The following is a 26,624-nucleotide window of genomic DNA, read 5'->3' as shown; positions in this document are numbered from 1 at the left end:
CCCAATTGAGAAATGTTTCTATAAAAATGGCTTACAGGGCTGGTGAGATGGCTCAGTGGGTAAGAGCACCCGACTGCTCTTCCGAAGGTCCAGAGTTCAAATCCCAGCAACCACATGGTGGCTCACAACCATCCGTAAAGAGATCTGACTCCCTCTTCTGGAGTGTCTGAAGACAGCTACAGTGTACTTACATATAATCAATAAATAAATCTTTTTAAAAAAATGGCTTACAGCCAAATCTGTTGAGCATTTTTTTTTGATTAATGATTAATGTGGTAGGGACCCTCGCCCTGTAGATGGTACCCACCTGGGCTGATGGTCCTGGGCTCTATAAGAAAGCAGGTTGGGCAAGCCACAAGAAGCAAGCCATTAAGCCTGGTTACTCCTCAGCCTCTACTTCAGCTCCTGCCCCAAGGCTCCTGGCTTGAACCCCTTCCCTCATTGGCAGTGCTGATAAGGTGACTTGATTGTTGAAAGCTGAAACAAACACCACCTCTGTCTGAGTTAGGGTTTCTATAGCTGTAATGAAACACTGTAACCAAAAGCCACTCGGGTCTGCTGCTCAGCCTGCCTTTTAAGGACTAAAGAGGGAAAGAAAGGCAGGCACAGCTGCTTTATCAACGGATGGCTTTGATTTTAATAGAACGTTCTCATCAATAAACAAAAAACCACCCAGGACAATGAGCCGTGGGGAACAGGGGAGCACAGGGCTCCTTCGAAGGCAGAGGGGGAGGGAGATCAGGAGGCAGAGACAAAAGAAGTTATATAAAGCAGCTCTCTGCCACCCATGGAGCTCAGCTAGTGGGGAGGAAAGGTTCTATGTTAGCCTGGCAAGGGCAGAGAAGGAGGCCCCAGAGTCCCGTCAACCTAATGGTGCGGACAAAATGGTGGTGGGGTGGGGGTCATTAATCTTACTGCAATTAGTTCTCCAGCAATGATAATGGGTCCTCCACCTCAGCTGGTAGCTAGGGCTGACCTGTGAAGGGGACACTGCAGAAGCAGGAACACAGCGCTGCCTTCCGCTAGGCCCTTCAAGGCTACTGAGCAATATGTGAAATGGAGCCGGGGTCGTGGTGGACACTGGTGTGATCACTATTCTAGCTGAACCACAGCCTGCTGTAAGCCGTTCTAATAAATCCCCTTCGTGTGTGCGTGCGTGTGTGTGTGTGTGTGTGTGTGTGTGTGTGTGTGTGTGTGCACTAATACACTAAATGTATGTGTGCACACTAATACACTAATGCAGCCATATCCAGGAATACGGACCCATAGATCCAGGTTGCCTCTGGAGGAGATGGAGGGAGGGAGGCCATTCAGTCACCTTAGCCTGACTCTAACATCTACCTCTAGCTGAGTCTCCAGGCAGAACCAAGGGCTGTCCCTAGATTAGGACAGAGCTCAGGCACTACAGCTAATGGTCATTTCATTAAGCTGAGCTTAGAACCTTCTAGATCACAAATTTTGCCAGCTGCCAATGCTTTCTCTGTACATCCCCCAACCACATCCGTCTTGCCCTGCGTTTTCTGAGCGAGACCCCCGTCCCCTGTCCCCCGTCCCCTCACCCCCGCCTGCACCTGCAGCACAAAGGGACAGTGGCTTGGCTTCCCCTCTCAGATGTCCTTCTCTCCAGCACGGGGAAGACTCCGCAGGCTTGAAACGTTGGAGGCTAGGCAGAGTCAGAATTACGGACTCCGGGTTCTCCCTTTCCTTCCAGGTTCTAGTATGGGCCCTCAGAAAATGTTAACCCCTTCCTCATGTCAAACTTGGATATTGTACCTGGGACACAGCACACACCTGTGACTACAGTACTCATGAGGCTGAGTCAGGAAGATCACGGCCGGCTGAAGTCTAGCCTGGTCTACAGGGTTCCTGGCTGGCTGGGGCTAGACAAGAAGACCCCGCCTCAAAATTTTAAAAGATGAACATGGACACTGTGATGTCAGCAGCAACTTTGATTTTTCTTCAGATACCACACGCATTAAAATATGACTTATGTCAACACGGGGCTTTGCAAGGCCATAAAGTCAACTCCCTCATTTGTGCTGCCTGGCCTTTATTACTCTTACTAAAAGCTTTAATTCTTTTATGTTTGAGACAAGGTCTCGCTATGCAGTTCATGCTGGCCTCTGACTTACTAAGTACACCAGGTTGCCCTTGAACTCCTGACCCTCCTGCCTCAGACTTCCCTGTGCTGGATGACAAGCATATACCACCACATATACCACCGTGGCTCTGCACAATTATTCATTGTTCTAAGAACTTCACTGGGGACTCAAGCCCAAACCCACACCAGTACTGACCATGTGAAGAGCATGGTGTCCCTTTGCAACCTTACACCTGAGGTTCTGTTCTGACTTCATCTTCTTGGTCCCGAGAGGGAACTAGATCTACATCTTCTGTTTTCCATGTGCAGACTTTAGTTGGACAGCACAAGGCAGGATGGGGAAGGGGCGGGCACATTCCTCTGGACCCCTTGAGGCAGGCTGTCTGTCCCTGAAGATGGAAGGGTGTGTCTGTCTCAGGTGCTTCCTCTGTCAGGGAAACAATAGGCAGAACCAGCCGGCAAGGTCGTTTATGGATCGTGAGACAGGTAGTCTCCAGGGTCCACACATTCTTGCTTTTTATAAACATAATCAGTGCTTTGGAAACAAGTTGCTGAAGCCCGCAGCCTAGGACCTCACACTGTGCCCCCCACCTCCCAGTATGCTGAAGAAACTGAGGAATGAAGACAGCTGCAGAATTAACCATCTGTCTTGCAAATCTAGCAAACCCTTGCTGACAGCCATTTCTGCCACCCGCCCTTCCAGGGAGGCCCGCCTGCTATCCGCAGGTCTAAGTTTGCGCCTGTCCGTGCTTTGCCTTGCTTGGAAGTAGATGGAGAAAGAGACGCCTCTGGCACCGAGGCTGGTCAAGATCTGAAGCTTCCCTCCCCATGCCTGCAGCCTTCCTCTACCTGTCTGCCCTGTCAGCGGCGTCCCCTGGGTCTGGCTCTGGGGCTTCCTCGCCAGTGTCTCTCAGTCAGCGTCTTTAGAAGGTCCCCAGGTCTAAATCATAGCCCTACCTTTCATAAGCGTCTTCCTGTTGCCTAGCTCTCCTCGCCTTACTCAGGCCTGGCTGTGTGACAGGTTATCCCCGTGGACAAAATAAGCCAATATAAAGTATATAAAGGCAGGTTTCTTGGGTGCAGTTTTGAAGTGGGTTCACTTATTTCATAGGAGGTAAGGGAAGTTGCTCTGCAGCCGGGGAGACAGAAAGGGGCAGGGGGTGGAGAGAGAGGGACAGAGAGAAAGAGAGAGAGAGAGAAAGAGGGAGAGAGAGAGAGAAAGGGAGGGAGGGGGAGAGAGAAAGAGAGAGAGAGAGAGAGAGAGAGAGAGAGAGAGAGAGAGAGAGAGAGAGAGAGACTGTATGAACACCTTGGATGATGGAACCACTATCCTGGTTACAAGCAGCCCTCCTTCCCATCACTAATGTCCATCTTGCCCTGTCTGTCCCTTGTCCCCTGCCCCCTCTTTGTCTGTGTTCTATCTGTGGTTCTCTCCATGGCTATGCTTCTTGTCTCTTTGCAGATACTCTTAATTTTATTTTACATGTATGGGTGTTTTGCCTGAGCATGTGTGTGTGTGTGTGTGTGTGTGTGTATGTACCATGTATGCACACCACCATCTGAGTTCCTTGCCTGTTTCCTGCCTAAACAGAGAAAGTTCTCCCTTCCCCCAGGAGAACCAGGGCCTCAGATAAAATCAACCCCATCACGTGGCATGAGTGTCCTGTAGTCCATCTGGGGACAGACAGGTGCGAGTCAAACCACAGGTAGGGATTCTCTTCTCCAGACCTCATTCAAATCTGTTCTTTCTGACCCATTTTGTTCATTCAAGTCATGGTCAATTTAGCAAATGGAGGAGAGGGCCTGACAGCCAGAGGTCCTGCCCACAAGTCACAGGGCCTTGCTTTCTGAACCCTGAAGTTCAGAGCTAGACTTGAGCCCTCCCCAACCTAGCAAGGCCATAGGGGGTTGTAGGCATAATTTTTTTGCAATCTAATTTTTTTTTGTTTTTTGTTTGTTTGTTTTTTCAAGACAGGGTTTCTCTGTATGGCCCCGGCTGTTCTGGAACTCACTCTGTAGACCAGGCTGGCCTCAAACTCAGAAATCTGCCTGCCTCTGCCTCCCAAGTGCTGGGATTAAAGGCATGAACCACAACTGCCTGACTGCAACCTACTTTTAATAAGCATTTAATCTCTCTTCTAGTCTACCCTTCACCAGAGGTAGTGGAAGAGAAAAGTTATTAGGATATGGGGGAAGTGGACCTGTTCAGTAATAGTTCTTTGGGGGTGAGCTAGATCTTCTTTCTCAGCAGTTCAGTCCTGTAGCAAACACCAAATATGACTCAGCAGCTGCAGACCAGCCCTCTAGGCAGGCAAACACCATGCACGAACCAGCAGCTGTAGTTCAATCCTGGAAAAACCACAAGGCTGGCCAACCAACCCGAGGCATTGGCAAGCTGCTGCAGAAACCTCACAAACAGTTCTTTGGTGAGGTTCTTTCAATGTTGGAGTTACCGCAAGCTGAGCTCAACAACACTATGTAAGGCGAACCAATACATGCGTGGAGTTAGTGAAGAGTAGCAAGGCTGAGCAAACCAAACCAAGGCTCAGTGCTCGTCTCCCTCTGTCTGAGGGGTCATATTTATATTCCTTCATCAAGAGTCCTTTCACGTGTCTCCTCCAGCAAAACATCCTCTCACCTGTGTCTGCTTCAGGGAAACATTTCTTCATGGCTCTGTTCCAGCATGGCATCCTTTTACCTGTGTGCCCCAGCAAACCATCATTTGACATAACCGGCTTTCCAAACTAACCAGAAGTTTCCACGGTGTGGTGGAGGCCTGGATCAGTCTCTTAAGTAGGCCATCAGTGACCTAACTGTGCTGGAGTAAACCATACAATAGGCATGTCCTCCTTCCAGAAACCCCAGAGCTAACCATATGGCCTACACTGGAGTTGGCAGGGCCCAGCGGGACCTTCTCTGGGAGGCCTTCAGGCTTCGCCCAAGCTCTGTCTCCTTAGAGACATGGTAGTCACACAGAAACCCTACTACAGAGCTGGGAGACAGGCACTCTGGCATCCAAGACCCCCAGAGTCATTGTGTGTGAGCCCAGCTGCCCGCTGCAGGCTTTCGGCTCCAGCTCAGGTAGATCCCAGTTTCTAATTTGCTTTATTATCAGTTTTCTACCCAAAGGGCCAAAACTCAACCCTGTAGGCCTTGACTCCTAGGCCAGAATGTCCTCCCTATTCACCTGACTCACACCCCGAGGGAAAGAAGATAATAAATTCAAGAGGCTAATGCAAACGCAGCAGTTTTGAATATACCACTCTACAGAAAGGGATGCTGGCACAGACAAGAAGCAAAAACGGCTGCAGTACTGATTTGATGCGTCTTGCGCACGCCCGACTGGCCAGGAAGAACGATGCTGCAACAAGATCCTTCCGCACACGTTTATTGGGAGAGCTTGATTGCAGAGGCGAAGAGACCCCAAGCCCAGAACTGGTGCTGCTTATATAGGCCTAGGAGAGGCGTCCTCTCTCATCTGATTGGTTAACTTGTCTCTCATCTGATTGGTTAACTTGTCTCTCATCTGATTGGTTAACTTGTCTCTCATCTGATTGGTTAACTTTGGTTAATTCTCAAAAACTCATCTTGGCAAAAGAACCTTTACTGCCTATATATGTGTGGTGGCCAGCAGTAGCCAACTGCCACTCTGCAACTACCACTCTGTAACTGCCACTCTGTAACTGCCACTCTGCAACGGCTTCCCACAGATGCGAGACAGTGGTTTCTATAGTTACGGGATCCTGAGAGATTCCTGTTACATTTTCCATAGGTCAGGACTTGCCCCTCTGGAAACTCCTCATTCTATTGATTCATGAGACAGTGATCTTGCCTCTCAGAGCCCCTATCCGGCTCCTATCAGGCCAGCTGCAAAGTTCTCCATGTGTCTAGCCTTGCTCCTTCAACCCTAAGGTCAGTTTTCATCCTAGCATTTGTGAGCCCCTTTCCCTCACTACCTATGGCAAGCCAGCTCCTGTGTTAACCCACACCAAAGTTTCAAAAGGCTTTGCTTTTGCCTATCTAACCCTTGTCTTAGTTTGGGTTTTACTGCTGTGAACAGACACCATGACCAAGGCAACTCTTATAAAGGACAACATTTAATTGGGGCTGGCTTACAGATTCAGAGGTTCAGTCTATTATCATCAAAGCAGGAACACGGCAACATCCAGGCAGGCATGGTACAAGAAGAGCTGAGAGTTCTACATCTTCTTCTGAAGGCTGCTAATGGAAGACTGACTTCCAGGCAGCTAGGGTGAGAGTCTTAAAGCCCATGCCCACAGTGACACACCTATTCCAACAAGGCTACGCCTCCAAATAGTGCCACTCCCTGGGCCAAGCATATTCAAACCATGATAGAGTCCTTGATCTACGTTCTAGCCTCGGCAAATCAATGGAAACTATAAAATATCTTCTCTTTCATCAAAACAGATGGCAGGCACCATGGTTCTTGGGCCAGGCAAGGAGAAAAGTGAGAGTGTGTGAGTGGGGGGAGGAGCCAGCCTTGGGCCTCCGCTGGGGAACTGTTACTGAGCTGGAGATTTCATCGAGTATGAGGGCTTCACCCATCAACCACTGGTTCCCACAGACAGATAGGGAGGTGACAAGACAGTGACAACCATGTCTCCAGTCCCAGGGCCCCAGTACAGGGGGCCCTCATGGACTTGAAGGTGCTAATGCTAGCCCTGCTGAGGGACATCACCCTTTGCCCAATCCCTGGGGACAACCCTTCCTGCCCCTCAAGTTCAGACTTCCATTGTAAGACAGTTGACAAAGGCTTTCATCCGCTAACCTGCTGTAGCTATGTCCCCTCCAGGGCTGGGGAAGAGGCCAGAATGGCATGTACAAAGCTGCACCCTCTCTTGCCTAACTGGAAATGGACGGGATCTTTGTGCCAGGCCACCAGCTGAGGAATCTGTCCTCCTCCTTCCGTGTGGGATGGAGGCCATGGGAGCTGAAAGGCTCTGCTTGTGGTCTGACACCTTCTCCCTCCCAAAGGGAATTAGGAAGGCGGCTTTATAAAAGATTTACCCACCATTAACTCAGATTGCAGAGCCTTGCTCCGTGGGGGATGCTGTGGTGCAGAGGAAGCCTGGGGCCAAGACTGCAGGGGCTGGGAACTGGGGAGTGACCATCTGGGTCTGTCAGGCTCCCCTGCATCTGTGTTGGCCTGGTGACATGTCCTCACGCTGAGGACAGGAAGTGCAGAGTTGTCACCCTGCCTGAGGTGTCCTGCCCCAGTATTGAGCAGAAAGACAGAGCCACACTCTAAGCAGCTAGGCAGCCTAGTGGGCAGGACAGAGTGATCCGAGGGAGGCCTCTACTCTGGCAGGTGCCCCCACCACAGCCTGCTGTGGGTCTGCAGTCTTGTGGACCTTCCCTCATTTGGGGTCCCTACAGACTTGAGGTAAGGCTTCCTCCAATAGGGAGGTGTGTTGATCGCAAGCCACCCAATCAGAAGAAAGTATGAGGATCTTGCCCGGCCTACCCTGCAGAGAGGGGAACCATGGCAGGTGACACGTATATCCAGGAATGTCACTGTCCATTCTGAGTGAAGATTTTCCGGTATGGTTGCTTTGGGTTGCTCAAGCTCCTGTCAGGCACCACTTGCCCGAGCTCCATGGTAAAGTTCAGTTAGCTCGTTGGTTGAGCAGACTGTGGTGAGACTTAGGAGGAGGGGGCATTGCCAGTTGAAAGTTGAGGTATTTGCTAAAGCTAACCTAACAGGGTTCCAGACAAAGCAGGCTAAAGCCTTAGACCTGAAGGAAAGGAGGATGGGTAGGGGTGGGTCTGCAGTAATTACTTTTCCAGTTGCTTTGATCAAAAATCAGATAAGAGATACTTAAAGGAAGAAGGAATTATGGGTGCTCCCAGCTTGAGGAGAAGGAAGGCATGGCAGCCGGCACGAGGTGGCCAGTCACAGAGCAGCTGCAGTCGGGAAGCTGAGACCAGGCAAGGGGCGGGGCTGCTACACTGTAAACCTTCAAGGCTGCCCCCATGACCCACTTCCCCAAGAGGATCTGTCTCCTTAAGGCTCCACGGCCTTCTAAAATAGCACCACCAGACAGTGACTGGGTTTCAAATACAGAAGCCTACAAGGGACATTTTGAACACGGTGGACCAGGGATGATGCCAGCCTGTGTGAGGCAGGCAGCATGTATGTATGAAGGCCCATGGCCCCCGTTCGCTCTCAGGTGTGGCACAGGAGTAGGAAGGCAAACTCTGTGCCGTCCTGAGTCAGAGCCCTGGTGCTATCGATCAAAGGCCCGTTGTGTCTCCAGCGAAGATCCTCTGGCCTCTTTCATTCTTCATTTGTATATGGATATGGCCTGCCTTAATTAGAACTTTACTGCTGTGAACAGACACCATGACCAAGGCAACTCTTATACGGACAGCATTTAACTGGGGCTGGCTTACACATTCAGAGGTTCAGTCCGTTACCATCAAGGAGGGAGCATGGCAGCATCCAGGCAGGCATGGTGCAGGAGGAGCTGAGAGTTCTACATCTTCATCTGAAGGCTGCTAGCAGAATACTGGCTTCCAGGCAGCTAGGATGAGGGCTTTAAGACCCACACCCACAGTGACACACCTACTCCAACAAGGCCACACCTTCTAATAGTGCCACTCCCTGGGCTGAGCATAGACAAACCAAAACATGGCACCACACTGTTGCCAGAGCAGCAGAAGAGCCACCTTACAAAGGAATCATCAGAGCTGGGCTATGGATGGACACAAAAAGGGAGGCTGGGGACCCTCATCCCGCGTATGCACCCACTCGTCCATGGGCTCAGGATCTGGGAAGGAACAGTTGGGGGACGAGCAGGCAAAAGAGGCAGCTGTCTGTGCTGCTGTGCAAAAGCCATTGTTCATTCCAGTCTGGTTGCTTTGGGGTTGCTCAAGCTCCTGTCAGGCACCACTTGACCGTGCTCCGTGGTAAATTCGGTAAGCTCATTGGTTGTGTAGACTGTGGTGAGACTGGGGGGGGGGGGGGGACATTGCCGACATTGTGAAGGAGAATGTTTTTGCAGCTGTGGGTGGAGAGTGTCTGCTGTGTGTATGCCCAGGTTGGTCAGAGGATATCATGAGGTATTTATTGTCTTCAGTGGCTCTCCACCTGCCTTTTGAGTTAGGGCTTCTCACTGAACCTGGAGACTGGCCAGGGAGCCCAGCACCCCTCCTGTCTCGGCCTCCACTACATTAGAATGGTAAGTGTTTGTAACCATGCTCTGGCTCGTTCCCTGGGTGCCGGGGATCAAACTCTGGTCTTTGTGCCTACACACAAGTATTTAATCAGCTGAGCCATCTCTCCAGCCCCATCTGGCTTTTGCAACCTGGAGGTGCCCCAGGGAAGCAGGATTTGGGCAGAAATTGATCCGACTGAAAGTTCGGTCTATGGTTCCCAGCAGCTCCAGGATCAGTGAGTTTGGGGGATGCTGGGTAGGCTGAGGGTTGACAGCTGCCTTTACAGCAGGATGTCTCAGAGCCTTGTCCTCTCAGGGCCTGCTCTGGGCCAGGCTCAGTGCCAGACCCTGTTTATCACCAGGAATCCAGGAGGCTGATTGCAAAGCTGACTAATTGCAGCACTGGAAGGGCTGCAGTAAAAAGCCCAGGAAGCTGATAATGCGTGGGCGGGGCTAGGGGTGGGAGCTGCAGAGGCCTGGTGAGAGTCAGCTGTGGTCCTGAGGATGGGGGGGGCGGGGCAGCTTCATCCTAAAAGCAGGAAGCTGGTGATGGTTCTTAAGGGGTGTTGCCATGACAGCTACTTTACAGATGCTGGTGGAGTGGGCTCCTATAAGACAAGACTAGATGGGAGGAACCAAGTGAGGCCTTCCCTGGGCCCAGGAGAGGGGCTTGAATGAAGAGGGCCGTGGACTGAATTGGGTAACGCTGGAGGCTCAGCGGTGAGCCAGGGATGCGTGGGATGTTGAGCCGACAGAGGTAGGTCCCGGACACACTGAGTTTCAAAGCTTTCACAGTATAGCCTTGAGCTCTAAGGAGAGATCTAGACCAGTGTGGGAGAAATCAGCATCTCATCCACGGGATCCCCTCCGTCTATCTCCTCAGGAACACAAGTCCAAGGGGTCACATGGAGGCCAGCTGGAAACTACATCTCCCAGCTTCCCCTGCAGCAGTGGTGGCCATGTAAGTAGCCATGGCTAAAGGCAGTGGGACCAGAGTGGCATGATGGGTACCTTCTGGACTAAGTCATCAAACTGTCACACACACACACACACACACACACACACACACACACACACACACACACACAAGGTCACTTGTCTCTCTTCCCAGGGACAGTGAGGAAGCCTAATGTCTTAGTTAAACAGTTTCCATTGCTGTGAAGAGACACCATGATCAAGGCAACTCTTATAAGGGACAACATTTAGTTGAGGCTGGCTTACAGGTTCAGAGGTTCAGTCCATTAACATCATGGCAGGAAGCAAAGGCAGAGTCCAGGCACAGTGCTATAGGAGGAACTGGGAGTTCTGCATCTTGATCTGACTGCAGCCAGGAGAGACTGTCTCCCAGACATCTAGGAGGAGGCCACCCCTGCAGTGACACACTTTCTCCAACAAGGCCACACCTACTCCAACAAGGCCATAACTCCTAATAGTGCCACTCCCTGGGCCAAGCATATTCAAACCACTACCAGATAAGAATTGTTTTCTGAATTCACCATCATGGTGTCCGTTGCTAGCGTATACAAACAGTGGGCTTTTAGACATCAGTCCTGAATCTAGCTGGCCGTGGCGGCACATGCTCTCAGCTCCCAGCAACTTAGGATCCATTGGGCACAGGAGCTGGAGGCCAGCCTGCACAAACTAGCAACGCAAGCACATGAAGTCTGAAGTACATAAAATAAGATAAAATAAAATCCTCCATTCCAGTGGCTTGCTGACCTCTGCCCAGCTTTGTTAGCTCAGGGCTTCATGGGATTTTCCACAGGCAGGATGCTGCTCTGAGGGAAGGTGGGGGCGGTGGGGGGGGGGTTCCTTCTTTCTGATTTGAATTCTCTTGTTTCCTTTCTTGCTTGGCTCGTGGCCGGCGGCTCTCGTGCCACAGAGCAGTGGTGACAGCCAGCACCCTGGTGTTGCTCCTGATTCCGGGGGACTCTGAGTGCCAGGAATGGCCTTCAGGAAATGAACCTGGTCCTGCCTTCACTATGCCACTGACACATCTTCCAGAAGATACCACAAGAGGGAGAAATTGACCGATGGAGGAGGAGGCGCAGAGGTGCAGGAAGCAAGCAGAAAATGGCCTTGGAGTGGGCAGCTGATGATGATTTAGAGAAACACAAGCTACCTGGCCATGGCATTAAGACAATACAATGCAACTGCTATGGATTTGATAAAAACTGATTAAATTTTAATTTGGTTAAATTAAAATTTTAATTTGATTAAAATTAAATTTTAATTAAATACAATTTAATGTGTTGGAATTGGCCTTAATTTCATGTGTTGGAATGGCCCAGTACCACAGCATTACAGAGCAGTAAGAAGGCCCCGGGCAGATTCAGATGCCAGACTGAGAGTCCAGCCTCCAGGTCAGCGAGATGAAATACACCTCTCTACTTTTTAAGAATTAAGAATGTTACTGTTACTATGTGTATACATGCTGGGTGTGTGTGTGTGTGTGTGTGTGTGTGTGGCTTATGTGTCACAGCAAGTGTGCTCAGCAGACAGCCTTGTGTTGTTGCTTCTATCCTTATGTGAGTCAAGGGCTCAAACTCAGGGGGTCGGGCTTGTGAGGCAGGTGTTTTTACCTGCTGAGACATTTTACTGGCCCAAACCTCTGTTCTTTATAATTTAGCCAACCTGTGGTATTCCGTTATAGTAGCAGAAAACAGTAAGAACTCGGGGTTGGGGGGAGGGGACACGCACAGGTGAGAGTCCCCAGTCAAAGTGCCCAGCATGCTCAGAATCTTCTGATTGGTTTAGAGAAGCAAGCACGTATGAAAAACCACACCAATTCCATTCGAGGGCTATGAGCTCCTAAAACAGTTTAACCCTCCAGAGGAGGGAGAGTCCATTTTCTTTAAGGAAGTGGCTGGGGTAGGTCAACCACATCGTGTTCTGGGAGTGGACAGCCCTGCCTCAGGGGATGTGGGCAACGCAGCCTGGACTCTGGGTTGTTTTAAAACAAAGAAATTGGAAATTGGAAGGGAGGAAGAGTGGATCTAGGAAGAACTAGGAGAAGAAGTAGGCAGAGAATATGATCAAAATACATAGCATGAAATTTAAAAGTGGATAAAATATTAAGTATAAAGTACTATATAAGTGGTCCAATCTGGAAGAATAGAAGGTTTTGAGAAAATAGATGTAAGCCGAGCAGTAAGGAAGCACACACCTTTAATCCCAGCACTTGGGAGGCAGAGGCAGGCGGATTTCTGAGTTCGAGGCCAGCCTGGTCTACAAAGTGAGTTCCAGGACAGCCAGGGCTACACAGAGAAACCCTGTCTCGAAAAACCAAAAAAGAAAAGAAAAAGAAAGAAAGAAACAAACAAACAAACAGAGAGAGAGAGAAAGTAGATGAAAGCCCCATGGAGTAGTCGTTCGAGAGTAAAATTCTGTGGAGGGCCCTGTTCTGAGAGGGTGAGTGCCTTCTGCTGTCTGCAGGCTCAGAGCCCAGACTTTCCTGTTTCTGAATGGTGAACAGCACCCATCACCTGCCCCGCTACCTAAGTAGCCAGGAGAATGTTCTAGAAGTTCCAGGTACCTTGAGGACACTCCGAAAGTTCTGTGGCAGTTGGAGCCTCTGGAGGAACAGAAGCCATTTCCTTTGGCCGCTGGGAAAGGGCTCACCCACTCTTGACAGAAGCACACACTGGTCCGGTGAGCCACTGTGAAGCAGCTTAGGGGATTGGGGAAGAGCTGAGGGGCGTTAGCACACAGGGTAGGAGCCCAGGTCCTAGCTGGCAACAGACTCATGACTTGCCACGCACTGTCCCTGATCTATGCTCAGAGCTGGCCAGAAGGAGTTCAGGCCAGCAAGCTGACTGCCATGGCCCCACCCCTTCCTCTTTGGGTCTTCCAGGTACCCTCCCTATAGCTGCCCTTGAGCCAGCCATCCCCAAGCCTGACAGTCTAAGGGGCTGGTGGGCCTGAGAAGCACTCGTGGGACAGTTTTGTAAACCTCCATCTCCTGGCCTGCACCCCAGGAAATAGTGCCTCGGTTAACTAGAGGGTTCAACCTCCGCAGTACCACAGACTTTGCAAGCCTTGGAGGAGGGCCCCCTTAAACACTCACATTCCAGTGTCTACATGTAGTAATGACATGGTACTGGGAGGGGTTAGCTGCAGTAGCACCCATGAGTCATGTGTGCTCCACAGACATTGCTGCATGGCTCCTCCTGTGTGATGGAGGTGCTGCTGTAGCTCCCCTAGTCCATATCAGACAGGCTCAGGGACCACTCTCAGTTTCTCTCTCTCCCCTCTCCACCCCTCCTACTTCCTCTCTGTTTCACTTTCTATATCTATCTTGCAACCTATCACAGAGAAACCCTAAGCTCTAGGAAAGCCCTGGGTCCCTGAACACCACACAGCACCTTCCCATTCATACGGGGCTGGGACTGAGCCCCTGTTCTGGTGTGGGATGGCACTTTGAGGACCCGGGTGTGGTAGCATCACAAAATCTTTGAGCCTTAGTCAAAGGTTAGGATCTGAGTGCTTCCGATGTGGCCTCCAAAAGCTGACATTGGCAATAGCCAATTCTGGAACAGGCTGACACCCACCCATAGGCCTGAGGAGCTGAATAGCCCAGGTTTTGTATGTGTGCAGATGCCAGAGGTTGGTTGATCTCAGGAATCCTCCCTTGGTTTCTTCTCAGCTGCTCCCCTCCCCCCCTCCCCTTCCCCCTCCCCCCTCCCCTCCCCCCTTCCCGTCCCCTCCCCCCTCCCCTCCCCTTTTTGTGCCCCACCCCCACACTGATACAGCCATTTCCTTTTCTCTTTTCCCTGTGTCCACCTATCTTCTTTCCCAGCTCACTTACTTTTGTGGTCATAACAACCCAGGGGTACCCTGTTTACCTGATGACCCTGCACCAGGGCAGGAAAACGCCCTTGTCACCAGCGCAACCACAGATAAAAACAGAAAGGCCCATGAGCCCCTTTCACCAGTGTGGTTTGGAAGGAGGGTCTGTGTAGTTCTAAAGGCCCAGAAGCCAGCTGTAATCTGCTTGTTCATTCCACAGAGGACGGTGGTGTAAGGAAAGGTGACAAGCATGCCAGACCTCAGAATCGATTATCTGGAGACAGTGTCTTCTGTCCTCCTCAAGTTCAAGGCAGACAAGTGGGGCAAACTGATTGGAGCAGAGGAGAACATGGCCCTGCTCACCGAATTCTTCGACAAAATAGATAACCCTGTCCTGGTGCTGACGCTCAATGCTGCTGGTATGATCATTCCTTGCCTGGGCTTCCCAGAGTCCCTCAAGTCCAAAGGAGTTTACTTCATCAAGATGAAGCCGGAGAACATCACCAAGGACAACTACAAGACCCACCTCATCTACGGGGACATCAGCCCCACCACCGTGGACCAGTTGATTGCAGTAGTGGAGGAGGTGTGCCTGGGCTGGGAGGGTGGGACCAGGTGGGAGTGGGGTGGGAGCTGGAACAGCAAAGCTTGAGAAGGACTCTGAAGAGCCTAAGACCTTGCTGTTCCAATGGAATGCATCTCCCAGTGGCTCACCTAAGAGCTGGTTGGAAATACAGACAGTCCCACTCCAGGTGATGCGGCAGGAGTCCAATAGGCTGGCCCTCTTCCCTGCATTAAAGTTGCCCTCTCTTCTCTGCCATCTTCTGTCACTCCAGGTGTAGGCCATCTGAGAACCATTGGGTGATTCCCCTGTCTCTGGGTCTTTGAGCTAGGAAGGATCTTTTCTATTCCTCGGTATTTGCCGCTATTATACGTCATACTTACCCTTGGCAGTGCAGTGGGGTGAGGATAGCCTCTAGTGGGCCACACTAACAGCCTATGTATCCTCCCAGTCACCATAGAACAGGACCCAGGACTCTGCCTGTGCTTGTTCAAAGAGGAATGTGAAGGCAGGAGGTCACTCCGCAGGGCCTGCAAGCCGAGACTGGGAAGCCTGGCAGGCCACAGCCAAATCAGCGGCATCTCTAGTGCCAGGTGCTCTTGAAGCTGGAAGCCCAAGGCCCAGGGGTCAGCTGGCCCTCTCCTGTTACCCCTCTGTCCTGGGCTTAGATGGCCACCTTTCCCAGTTCCCCTACCGGATAGATTTTTGTGTCCTGATCTCTTCATATAAGGTCCCAAGTCCTACTAGTTAGGGCTCAGCTGCTGTCCTAACTTACCTCATTGCCTCTTCAAAGGCTGTATTAGCCCGAGGAGAGATGGCTCAGAGGACACAGGGCTTACTGCACAAACAGAAGAGCTTGGGTTCCCAGCTCCAACACCACATTAAAAGCTAGGTGTGGCCATGGCATCTTGTAATGACAGCCCTTGGGGACAGAGACGGAAGAGCCCATTGACATGCTAGCCATCTAGTCCAGTTGGTAAATGTTCTAGGTCCAATGAGAGACCTTGCTCCAAAACAAGGTAGAAGACACACTGACCTCTGACCTCTATGCCGGTTTATGTGTGTATGTTACACACACATATACATGCATACATACACACACTCACACATACACATACATACACATACACACAAACATACATGCACGCACACACACACATACATGTATACATACACACATACATGCATACATAGATATATACACTTACACATATATACACATATTCACACATATACACACACATACATACACACATACATTCAAACATACACACACTCGCACATAAAAACACATACTCACATACATATATACACACATACATAATACACACTCTCACACATACACACATACATACATGCATACACACACTCACACATACATACACTCACACACACACACACACACACACACACACGTCTCCCCATGCGGTCACATATTAAGGCACAGGTGGTAGAACTGTGTGTATGAACATAGAGACATAACCCAGCCTACCTTAGTCCTTAAACTTCCTGCAAGGAGTGTGTGCTACAGTTGTGAGGCATGGAGAGCTGATGGCAGCGCCCTGTCTCCTTTCAGGTCCTCTACTCGCTGCTAAACCAGAGTGAGAACATGGATGGCTGGCCCCGGGTGGTGTCAGAAGACATTGTGAAGCAGGTCCACAGGCTGAAGAACGAGATGTTTGTGATGGGAGGCAAGATCAAAGGGAAAACCCTGCTGCCTATCCCCGAGCACCTGGGCAGCCTGGACGGCACGCTGGACTCCATGGAGAGGTGGGTGGCAGCTGGGGGTGGTGGGGGTGCGGGATCCAAGCCATGACCGTGAGCCACGGGCTAAATGCAGACTGACTATGATCGACAGTCATGAGCCGCTCAAGTGTAGGCTAGCACAGCGGCAAAATGCAACCACTCAGCAGTATCTACACCAGGGGTTGGGGGGACCCACCTGTATCTCCCTCTCCATTTACACACATGTGTAATCACTGCACGGCTCAGACGGTAATCCCACGAGCTGGCTCTGAAATGCCTCGCCGAGGGGCTCGTGGCAGGGATGCTTGGCAGGAAGGTACAAGTCAAATAGAGGGCTGAGGCGTCTGGAGCCACAGGAACCTGGGGCTCCCCGGCATCTAAAGCACCCTGGTATGTGAAACTCTAGAACTTACCCGGGTGAACTTGTCCACACAACGCCTACTGGATGATGGCTCCTCAGTCTCATTCTGACTGGTCCTCCAGGGACTGGCCATGAAGCCCCCAACATTGCCCTGTGGTGTGTGGGGCATGGTGGTGGTGGTGGTGGTGGTGGTGGTGGTGGTGGTGGTGGTGGTGGTGATGGTGGTGGTAGTGACAGTGGTGGTGGTGACAGCAGTGGCTGTGGTGGCTTCAGGATTTTGTTACTTGTAGGCTGCTGGTGGGAGGCAGGGGGTAGGTAGATTCCCTCTCATTAGCAAGGGAATCCGTGTGTGAGTGTGTGTGTGTGTGTGTGTGTGTGTGTGGCCACAAGAGCATCATCCCGACCTTGCCCTCCACAGGATCCCCTCCTCCATGGACAACTCGCTCCTGCACTCCATCGAGACCATCATCATCGACTGGTCCCATCAAATCCGGGACGTGCTGAGCAAGGACTCAGCTCAGGCCCTGCTGGACGGCCTGCACCCCCTGCCCCGGGTGGAATTTGAGTTCTGGGACGCCCGGCTCATGAACCTGCAGTGCATCCACGAGCAGGTAGGGCCTCACTCCACCCGGCAGCCGAGTCCTCGCTGGCCCACTGGGGAACCGGTCAGCCCAGTGTTGCCCTCCCAGGGACCCCAAGATACATTACTGGTCCCTTCCTTGGCCCTGGCAGCCCCCCACCCCCGGCCGGGCTCCCTCGCCTGAGGGTTGGACTGAGGGTTCTTGTTCTTTGGCCCTCAGCTAAACAGGCCCAAGGTGAACAAGATAGTTGAGATCCTGGAAAAAGCCAAAAGCTGCTACTGGCCAGCCCTACAAAACGTCTACATGAATGTCACCCAAGGTGAGCCAGATACCGCAATCCACAAAGCCATTGGACGTTCAAGGAATGGCTGTGTGGTCTGTCTGTCACTAACCCCAGGGAGTTATGTCACCTACTGAGCAGTTCCTCAGCCCACTCCTGGGATGACTCTGAAACCCCTACAGCTCCCCCATTTCTCAGTGACTCCCCCTTCAAGACCGTCCCTTGTCCCTTTATGCCAGGGCTGAAGGAAGCAAATGGCATCGTCTTATACCTGAAGCCCCTGCGCATCCTGTTGGAGGAGATGGAGCAGGCAGACTTCACCATGGTGTGTTGATAAGGGAAAGCCAACTGGGTGGGTGTGGGAGGCGGGCACAAGGCACTGTAGAGTCCTTGGCTTCTGCCCAGCACAGATCCCCCACCTCCCTACCCCCCTTGAGAATCCTCTTCTGGAGGCCCAGGGCTAGCTGTGGGAAGAGTCAGTTGGGGACACAGCGACCGAGGCCCACCCCCTGCAGCAATCTGGGCTGTCTCTCCCAGCTCCCCAGCTTCATCGTCAAGGTGCTAAGCACCATCTGCTTCATCTGGGCCACCTCTGAGCACTACAACACACCCTCCAGGGTCATCGTCATCCTCCGGGAGTTCTGCAACCAGATCATCGAGATGGTGACCCATAGCCCCAGCCTGCTCTTCTCCCCACCCTCACGCGCCACTCCCCTTAGGTCTGGGCATTCTCAGACCTCAACCCAGAGTCAAGCCTGGGGTGGGCTCGCATAGATTTTTTTTCTCCAGGGTGCCTTGCTAGCTAGTACCCTGTCAGGAGCAAGGAGGAAAGGAGAGGGAGGAGGACGGTTGCCCTGGGAACCCCCCAGTAACCCAGCACTCAGCCAGATACTTTCAGGGGCTAAAGACATGGCTCAGCGGTTAGGAGCACTGACTGTTCTTCCAGAGGTCCTGAGTTCAAATCCCAGCAACCACATGGTGGCTCACAACCATCTGCAATGGGATCTGGTGCCCTTTTCTGGCCTTCAGACAAACATGCAGGCCAGATGCTGTATATATATAATAAATAAATCTTTAAAAAAAAAATTACGGCAGGGCAGTCGCCAGCACAAGCAGAAGGACCTTAAGCCAGGCCTCCAAAGCATATTAAAATCCTGCTTGTAGGGGCTGGGGAGATGGCTCAGTGGTTAAGAGCACTGACTGCTTTTCCAGAGGTCCTGAGTTCAAATCCCAGCAACCACATGGTGGCTCACAACCATCCATAATGAGATCTGACACCCTCTTCTGGTGTGTCTGAAAACAACTACAGTGTACTTACATATAATAAATAAATCTAAAAAAAAAAAATCCTGCTTGTAGCCTATCCATAGGAGCAAGAAAACACCATATGTCTCCCATGTCTGATGACCCCTAGTCTGCTGTAGCCTGAACAGGAGAGGAGTCTTGGGAGGACAGGCCTTCTTCCAGTACTCGCTGTGTCCAGATCACTCCAGGAGGGATGGCCGCCAGATGCCGCTGTCAGGGACGTCTTAGGTTGCCCGTCTTTCCCTCTGTGTAGACTAGAACCTACCTGAGCCCGGACGAGGTGCTGAAGGGCCTGCAGGGGGAGATCGAGGAGGTCCTGGGCAACATCTCCCTGTCGGTGAGCGTCCTCAAGGGGCTCTTCCAAGCCTACGACTTCTGCTGTGCCAACATGAAGCTTTTCTTTAAGGTACCTGTGGGCTCGTGGAGCCTGGGCCTCTCAGCAACCGTGGCCGCCTCTAGCCACTCACCCTCCTCTCTTCCTCTCCCTTCTAAAAGGACAGGCCGCCCGTGCCGTGGGAATTCCCTTCATCCCTCGCCTTCTCCCGAATGAATTCCTTCTTTCACCGCGTGCAGACCATTGAGGTAAAACTTGAATCCCACTCCTTCTCGCCTCCAAGTCCCTCAGAAGAGGCTCCCAGGGCTGGGTTCGGTGGTACTGTCAACCTCATAACTGGGAAGAAAACAAAATCCACAGTCGTCTCCTAGTTACAAAAATCTAAGTGAATGGTAAACTCTGTCCTTGAGGTTACCCTCTGTATCTAAGCCTGGCAGCTGCTTCTCCCTCCGTTCTAGTGTTGTCACAAGACAATACAGTGACCATTGTCAGCAAGCCAGTATCCAAAGGCAGCGTTTATGCACAAAATCAGTAGGACGGAAGACTTTGGATGGCTCTGTGAGCATTGTCTGTGTGAGTGTCGTGTGTGTGTGTGTGTGTGTGTGTGTGTGTGTGTGTGTGTGTGTGTGTGTGTGTTGGGTGTGTGAGCATCGTGTGTGACACATGTCAAGTGGAAGTCCAAGAAAGCATCAAGATGGTTTCCCTGTGGAGGAGCAGGGGAGGGCTCCAGATGAGTAAGACAAGGGACCCTCGGTGTAATTTTCATATGTTCGTGGTGAACACACACGTGTGAGCAGGCGCATGCACTCCTATGCCGGGGTACAGACCAGAAGAAGACATTGGTGTCCTGCTCTACCACGTTCTGCCTTATCCACTTGAGGCATGGTCTCTCCCAACTGGGAGGAAGGTTGGCGGCCAGCAAGCCCCGGCCATCCTCCATCTCCTCCCTCACAGTGCTGGGGTTCTGAGCGTGTGATGTATTTTATATGTATGACCATCTTTGCCTGCATGTATGCGTATGCACCGTGTACACCAGCTGCCCACAGAGCCAGAGGACATCAGATTCCCCCTGGGACTGGCGTTAATGATGGCTCCGAGCTGCTAGCTCTGTGGGTGCTGGGAATCAAACCCAGGTCCTTTGTAAAGGGCAGCAAGCATTCCTGACCCCTGAGTCATCTCTCAAGCGCCATCACACACACATGCCCAGACTGGTATGTAGGTGCTGGGGGTTTGACCTCAAGTCTTAACATTCGCAAGGCAAACACATCCACCAACTGAGCCCTCTCCTCACCCCACCTCACCTTGCTTTTGTGCTTAGAATCTTGCACGAGGTGACAACTAGTTTTTAACCTCATGGGTGAAGCCTTCAATGCATTAAAAGAAGGACAAGTGGGGCTGTGGCTCAGTGGTTAGGTTGCTTGCCTCTCCGGCATCTCCAGCAACATTGAATAGAGGGAGGCACCTGTAACTCCAGCATGTGGGGAGCAGAGGGAGGGGGACAGAAGTTCAAGATGAACTCATCTATCGACATACAGTGGTCAACATGAAAAACTCAGCTATGTAGTGAGTTTGAGGCCAGTTTGAGCCGAGACCCTGGCTCAAGACGATGACGGGGTGGAGGAAGAGGGTGAAGTACAGATGTGGTGATGCCCACTGTCCTCAGGGCTGGGGACCCTGTTGGGGAAACAAGAATATCTCGCACACCAGTATCAGTTGAGTGAATGGAGTCGAGACTGTGATCTGTGACCTTGAGGTGTTTATCTTCAGGGAAGGAGTGTCCATGGACTGACAGCTGGGGAAAGCTAGGCAGTGGGGTTCCTCATCAAACTTCCCCGACATGGGGTGCCAGCATCCACCATGGAACCAGATTCTCCCAGTGTGGACTGCTTTCCAGGGGACAGAGAACCTGAGGCTCAGCCAGAGCATGAGAAACCCTGGTACCACTCTAGCCCCTTCCAGACCTGAGGAGGTGGAGGTCAGAGCATCTAGAGGGCCTCTTTGGCCAGCGTGGGGCCTGAACCAGATTATCAGGCTTCATTCCCTCTGTCTCCCCCTCCATCCCCCTCCCCGGCCTCCCTCTGCCCTCCAGCAGAGGTGATTCCTGAAGAAGTTGCCCCTCCCCCACCCCAATCCTTTCGGTCCTTGTTCTAGAAACTGCTGTGAAGGGTACGGGCACTGAAGAACGCACCCCACACATGCCCCTTGCATGCCTCCCGTGCACTCCATGGTGGCATCCTTGAGGGCTCTCCTTGATAATTTATAAGGTCCCCGGACCCTTGACGTCGTCCCTGCGGACGAATGGGCTGAGCTGGTGATTCTTGCCCCTTCCTGTCCCGCGCTAGGACCTTTACAAGACGGCCATTGAGTTTCTGAAGCTGGAGAAGATCGAGCTGGGGGGGGTGTGGGGCAACATCCTGGGGAACCTGGTGACCCAGATCTACGACGAGGTCTTCGAACTGGTCAAGGTCTTTGCTGAGTGCAAATATGACCCTCTGGACCCTGGAGACTCTGTAAGTCTGGGCAGGGAGTGGGGTGATGGTGGGCGGGGTGAGTGACAGGTAGTCCCGGGGAGCTAAGAACTTTAATAGGTTGCCACTGAACGTGTAGAAGCTCCAGGCCCTGTGCTGATGTGTGGACAGGATCTGAGGTTAGGGATGGGGAGGTGGCAGTTTCGGGGATCCCAACCCTAGGTCCACAACCCACCACTGAGCTGTGCGGCTGGCCCCATCAACACTTGGCTTAGCGCGGGGGGCCTCCCAGCCTGGTGACAGTTTACTACAGCTCCCTGTCCCGCCTCCTCTCCTGTCAGAGTTTTGATGATGATTACAGTGACTTTGAGACTAAGATTCAAGACCTGGACAGGAGGCTGGCCACCATCTTCTGCCAAGCCTTTGACGACTGCAACTGTATGGAGTCTTCCGCAAAGGTAGGCGAACAACGAACAACATCGCCCATCACTGCGGGGCCAGCGAGCCTATCTGTCAGCTCCCTGACTGTCCATATATCAGTTAGTAGGGAACACCTCCCAGAGAAGGCGGTGGGGGGGGGGGGCACCCCAGGGCAATAGACACCTTTCCGTTGTCAGAGCTGGGTTTCCTGACCTCTGCTGGAGACTCAGAACGTTCTGGCACCGGAGCACCAAGATCTCTCTCCAGCAGAGAGCTGGGTGCAACCTCTGTTCCTGTCTGTGTGAATGTAGAGGCATTGGGAGCCCTTGGGATGCAGCTGCAGGGATGGGTGACATTTGGGATTAGCTTGGGTCTTGAGGTGAAGTTGTAATATACGCAAATTATATGCAAATTAATGCCATGTCTCCACCCTCCAAGTTTATTGAGTGACACTTGATGAAGCAGGAAGGGAGCTTCATCTGGCGTTGCAGTGCAAGGGGAGACACTCTGCTATCTCCCCCACTGCCATGGGTTCCACTGCCGAGTCAGCCCAAGCAAGTGGGAGCCACTGTTGGGGGAACAGGTGTAACCGGTGCCTAGGTATGACTAAGTACAGCACCGGTCTCTGGAAGGGTCAGGTGTCTCTACCCACATCATCCCCTCACACACACCCGGGCAGGGAGTTAGTTCATGGTCAAGTTGATAACCAAAGTTAGTGGTTACATACACCTCAGGGAAAACAGACTCAGAAAAACGCAGAAGTATCTGGTCCGCCACTGAACAAGGCGTGAAGAAACACCATACACACCCTCAGTCTCTCGGGCCCCAAACAGGAGCTCACAAGGATCACACTGGAGGGAGCTGAGACCCCCACGCTCATGAGGAGGGCCCATGTGTCTTGGGCTCTTTTTCTGTGAGAGGCAGATGGGCCATTGAGGGGTGAAGCCTTATCATCCGGGAATGATAGCCCTGGCCTATCCCAGGACTGCTCCCTCACGAGACTCACTTCCTTTCTCAGTTACTTTCCAAATTCTCACTTTACAATAATCCTACTTTACAAAAATGTAGGGTGGGGAGACCCTTGGGAATCCCCTCCAGCCATCCCTGTGTGACAAGTGAGGCTATCCTGACATTCTAGGTCTCCCTGTCAGCCATCATCAAACAGGACCTGAAAGGTTTTGAAGCATTGTTCATGTGACCACCCACTTGCAGAAGATAAAAGTTAGTTTCCGCCGGGCAGTGGTGGCGCACGCCTTTAATCCTGGCACTTGGGAGGCAGAGGCAGGCGGATCTCTGAGTTCGAGGCCAGCCTGGTCTACAGAGTGAGTTCCAGGACAGCCAGGGCTACACAGGGAAACCCTGTCTCGAAAAACAAAACAAAAAACAAAACAGAACAAAAAATTAGTTTCCTTCCCTAAAACCAGATACAAAAAAAAAAAAAAAAAAAAAAAAAAAGGCTTATGTCTCTTCAGTCCTGAAGTTTGAAGTTTGGCCCTGCTCATTTTGTCAAATCACCCCCATCTTGGGGCCACTGCCAGGGACAGGGCTGGAAGCAGCTGGGACTGGCGATGGCACACCTCCCCCCATGTCTCTGCAGCTCCTGTACATGTGTGGGGGCCTCCTGGAACGACCCCTAATCCTTGTCGAGGTGGTACCCAGATACTCGGTCATGCTGGAGATGTTCAATACGGAGCTTGACAACGCCAAACTCATGTACGATGCCCAGATGGCGGCCTCTGCAGATGGCCAGATACCGCCCATCCACAAAAACATGTCTCCCGTGTCTGGGCAGCTCAAGTGGAGCCTGGAGCTGCAGGAGAGGCTTGAGGTGTCCATGAAGTACCTGAAACACATCGAGCACCCGTGAGTGCCAGGCCAGGCTGGGAAGAGCCCCCCAGGCAGCCCAGGCAGCCTTGGAGCTGGGAGGGAGTTGGCCCGGCTTGTGTCTTCCATCTTCTAGCCTCATAGAAATAACCCAAGTCCATCTGATTGGGAGCAAAGAGGCTACCCACCACGCTTGCTAGAGAGAAGGAGTCACTAGACACGCATTTGGCAGGATGTCCGAGGCATGCTGTGGAGGAGGGGGGAGGACACTGCAGCAAATTCAGCAAACTCAGGGATGCTGCGGGCGTGCCCAGACGGGGGCTATCGCTGGGGAAGCGGGCATCCTGTGGGACCCAGGGATCACGATGACTTTACAAAAGTCTAGTCGTCCCCAAGTTGGAAAGGAAGCTGTGACTTCCAAACAGCTATGGTTATTTGGGGTTACTGCAATGTGTCCTCCTAGGGTCTTTCCTTCAGTTCACGGGGCTGTACTGGCAGGCTAAGAACTCAGATACCACAGTTTCACATGTGGCCCACGTCGGATAGCATACTCACTCTGTCATCCTGGAAGGTAGCTGAGAGCCTGCTTCAGCACCCTGTGGTCTGGCAGCAGCCGATGGGAACATTAAACAGACCTGGCACGCCATTGCTCTGCCCCCCTCTGTTCCAGGGTCATGTCCAGCATGGAGGCCAAGCTTATCTATGACAAGTACGACGAGATGATGGGGTTGCTGCAAAGCTGCCGGATGAAGAAATACCAGCAGTGGGTAGAGGGTGTGGACCAGGACTGCCACTTCAACCTGGGGCAGCCACTCATCCAGCGTGACCCATTCACCAGCCTCATCCAAGTCAACTTCAGCAAGGCGGTGTGTCCCCGTCAGGGTCTGGTGGGGGTGAGCTGGGGGAGGGGGGGAAGCCCCGGCTCACCGTGCTGACTCCACCACCAAAAGTGAGCATTTTCGGGGGTTGCTCTGTGTACCTGTGTGTGTGCGCGTATGCACACATGTGCGTGCATGTGCATGTATGTGCTTGAGTGTGCATGTGCACAGGTGTGTGTATGTGTACATGTGTGTATATGCACACATGTTTGTGAGTGTGCTCGAGTATGTGTGTGTGCATGTGTATGCGCATGTGTGTCTACGTGTGTGTACTTGTATGTGCGCGTGTGTGTTACAGGCACCTACAAGTTTGTTGACTATTTTTAAGTGGTTAAGGTATAGGCGAAACAGTAGCATGCTTGAAACATCTTCAAGGCTGGAGTCTAGCTCAAGGGTAGAGTCCTTGTCAGCAACACAAGAGGCCCTTTGGTCCATGATCCCGACCAGGGGGACGGGCTTTAAGACAGTCTTTATTTTCATAGATTTGATCTGACCAAATCCAGGACCTTACACATACCAGGCACATGCGCTACCACCGAGTTACACACCCAGACCTTTTACTTATTGTGAGACAGAGTCTGGCTCACCCCGCCTCGGATAGATCTCCGAGCAGCTGGGGTTGCAGGCTTCTGCTGTCTTTTTGGAGCTCTGTCTGCATTTCCCATGATCCCAAATGAAAGCATAAATTTGCAGATTAAAGTCTCTACATGAGCCAGAGAGACGGGCTGGGTAGCCAGGGTGGAACATTCCAGGGCTAAACCCAGACGGTTCCGATGTAAATGTAAGATGGTGCCCTGTCTTCCATGACCCTATCCAGTCCAGCCATGTGACACCAGGAAGGCAGGGAGGGGACCGCAGGACGGTTTGTTAAAACCTTTTCTTTTCTCAAAACCCACTCCTCCCTTCAGAACATACAGGCTGGTCATTGCTATGCATGTGTGCGCTTGTCACACACTGCTGAGGTCAGTCCAGGCTCCGTCCTACCCTCCTGGCGCTTCCCCGATAAGGGGGTGGGGTCGGGGGTACAGAGACAATAACCAGTTGGTAAGGCAAAAAGGTGATGCCAGGTGCCCCTGGCAAAGGAATGAGGAGGGAAGATGATGAGGGAGTCACCACGGGGCCGGGGGAACAGGGCAGATGGAATTTTCAGACCTGGGCCAAGCCTTGCAAGAAGGCACCAAAGTCTTGATGAGAATAGCTTTGGGGACAGCACTGTTGGCTGCCTCGTCAATCCCCTGGGTCAGACAAAGTGTGAGGGAAGAGAGAAAGAAGAAGAAAGAGGGGAAGCGCCTGAGAAAACCGCTCAAGGGTCCAGGGGGGGGGATGGAGATAAGAGACGGTTGACATCACCGGCCCACGATGATGACGATGACAAGCTCTCCCTGGCTCAGATCCATCTCATAGGGTGAAGAAGCCACCCAGAGCCCACCAGCAAGCACCGCATCCCATCCACCCACCCACCTTGAAGTTCTTTGACAGCGAGAAGCCAGGGGCAGCGGGGACCCACAGTTGAGGTCACCTTCTGATGGGCTCCCCGCTCTTTCTTTAGTTAGTGGCAGTCCTGAGAGAAGTGAAATATTTGAACTTCCAGCAGCAGAAAGAGATTCCAGAGAGCGCGGAGAAGCTCTTCTCGGAGAACGAAACCTTCCGGAAGTTTGTAGGCAACCTGGAGCTCATTGTCGGCTGGTACAATGAGGTGAGCCGGAGCGGTCGAAGGCAGGGACGTGTGCTGCGTACTCAAACGTGCCTCAAGCTGCTCCCGAGTGTCAGAGGCTGTGAGATGGTGATGGCCCAAAGC

At 52.1% G+C, this 26,624-nt stretch overlaps 1 protein-coding gene and 1 long non-coding RNA gene across 10 annotated transcripts in view; both read left to right on the top strand.

Annotated features, from left to right (window-relative positions):
* The first annotated feature begins 5,761 nt into the window (after positions 1-5,761).
* Positions 5,762-11,522, top strand: Gm38514. Of its 5 annotated transcripts, XR_389211.3 has the most exons (4): positions 8,669-9,040; positions 9,858-10,036; positions 10,163-10,240; positions 11,162-11,522. It is a non-coding gene; the product is annotated as a predicted gene, 38514 (long non-coding RNA). The 5 variants fall into 5 exon arrangements; XR_880337.2 differs by lacking the exons at positions 8,669-9,040; positions 9,858-10,036 and adding an exon at positions 5,762-6,013; XR_880339.1 differs by lacking the exon at positions 9,858-10,036 and having other exon boundaries at positions 11,162-11,515.
* A 1,295-nt stretch (positions 11,523-12,817) lies between these two features.
* Dnah17 (dynein, axonemal, heavy chain 17) overlaps positions 12,818-26,624 on the top strand; it is a 108,997-nt gene continuing 95,190 nt past the window's right edge. The window contains exons 1-14 of one of the 5 annotated variants that reach the window (XM_006534152.3): positions 12,818-12,930; positions 14,288-14,653; positions 16,206-16,399; positions 17,155-17,347; positions 17,537-17,636; positions 17,837-17,922; positions 18,135-18,260; positions 19,156-19,308; positions 19,398-19,484; positions 21,579-21,746; positions 22,046-22,162; positions 23,722-23,987; positions 24,619-24,814; positions 26,376-26,522. In XM_006534152.3, the coding sequence (XP_006534215.1) occupies positions 14,318-14,653; positions 16,206-16,399; positions 17,155-17,347; positions 17,537-17,636; positions 17,837-17,922; positions 18,135-18,260; positions 19,156-19,308; positions 19,398-19,484; positions 21,579-21,746; positions 22,046-22,162; positions 23,722-23,987; positions 24,619-24,814; positions 26,376-26,522 (2,169 nt within the window). In that variant the 5' untranslated portion in view covers positions 12,818-12,930; positions 14,288-14,317. Of the gene's footprint in view, positions 12,931-14,287; positions 14,654-16,205; positions 16,400-17,154; positions 17,348-17,536; positions 17,637-17,836; positions 17,923-18,134; positions 18,261-19,155; positions 19,309-19,397; positions 19,485-21,578; positions 21,747-21,804; positions 21,884-22,045; positions 22,163-23,721; positions 23,988-24,618; positions 24,815-26,375; positions 26,523-26,624 lie in introns of those variants that run through there. The other 4 variants (XR_388524.4, XM_006534150.4, NM_001167746.1 and 1 more) reach the window with 4 other exon arrangements.

Source organism: Mus musculus, chromosome 11, assembly GCF_000001635.26.
Source record: "Mus musculus strain C57BL/6J chromosome 11, GRCm38.p6 C57BL/6J".
NCBI lineage: Eukaryota > Metazoa > Chordata > Mammalia > Rodentia > Muridae > Mus > Mus musculus.
Note: the sequence above shows the minus strand (reverse complement) of the source record. Positions and strands in the feature narration are given on the sequence as shown.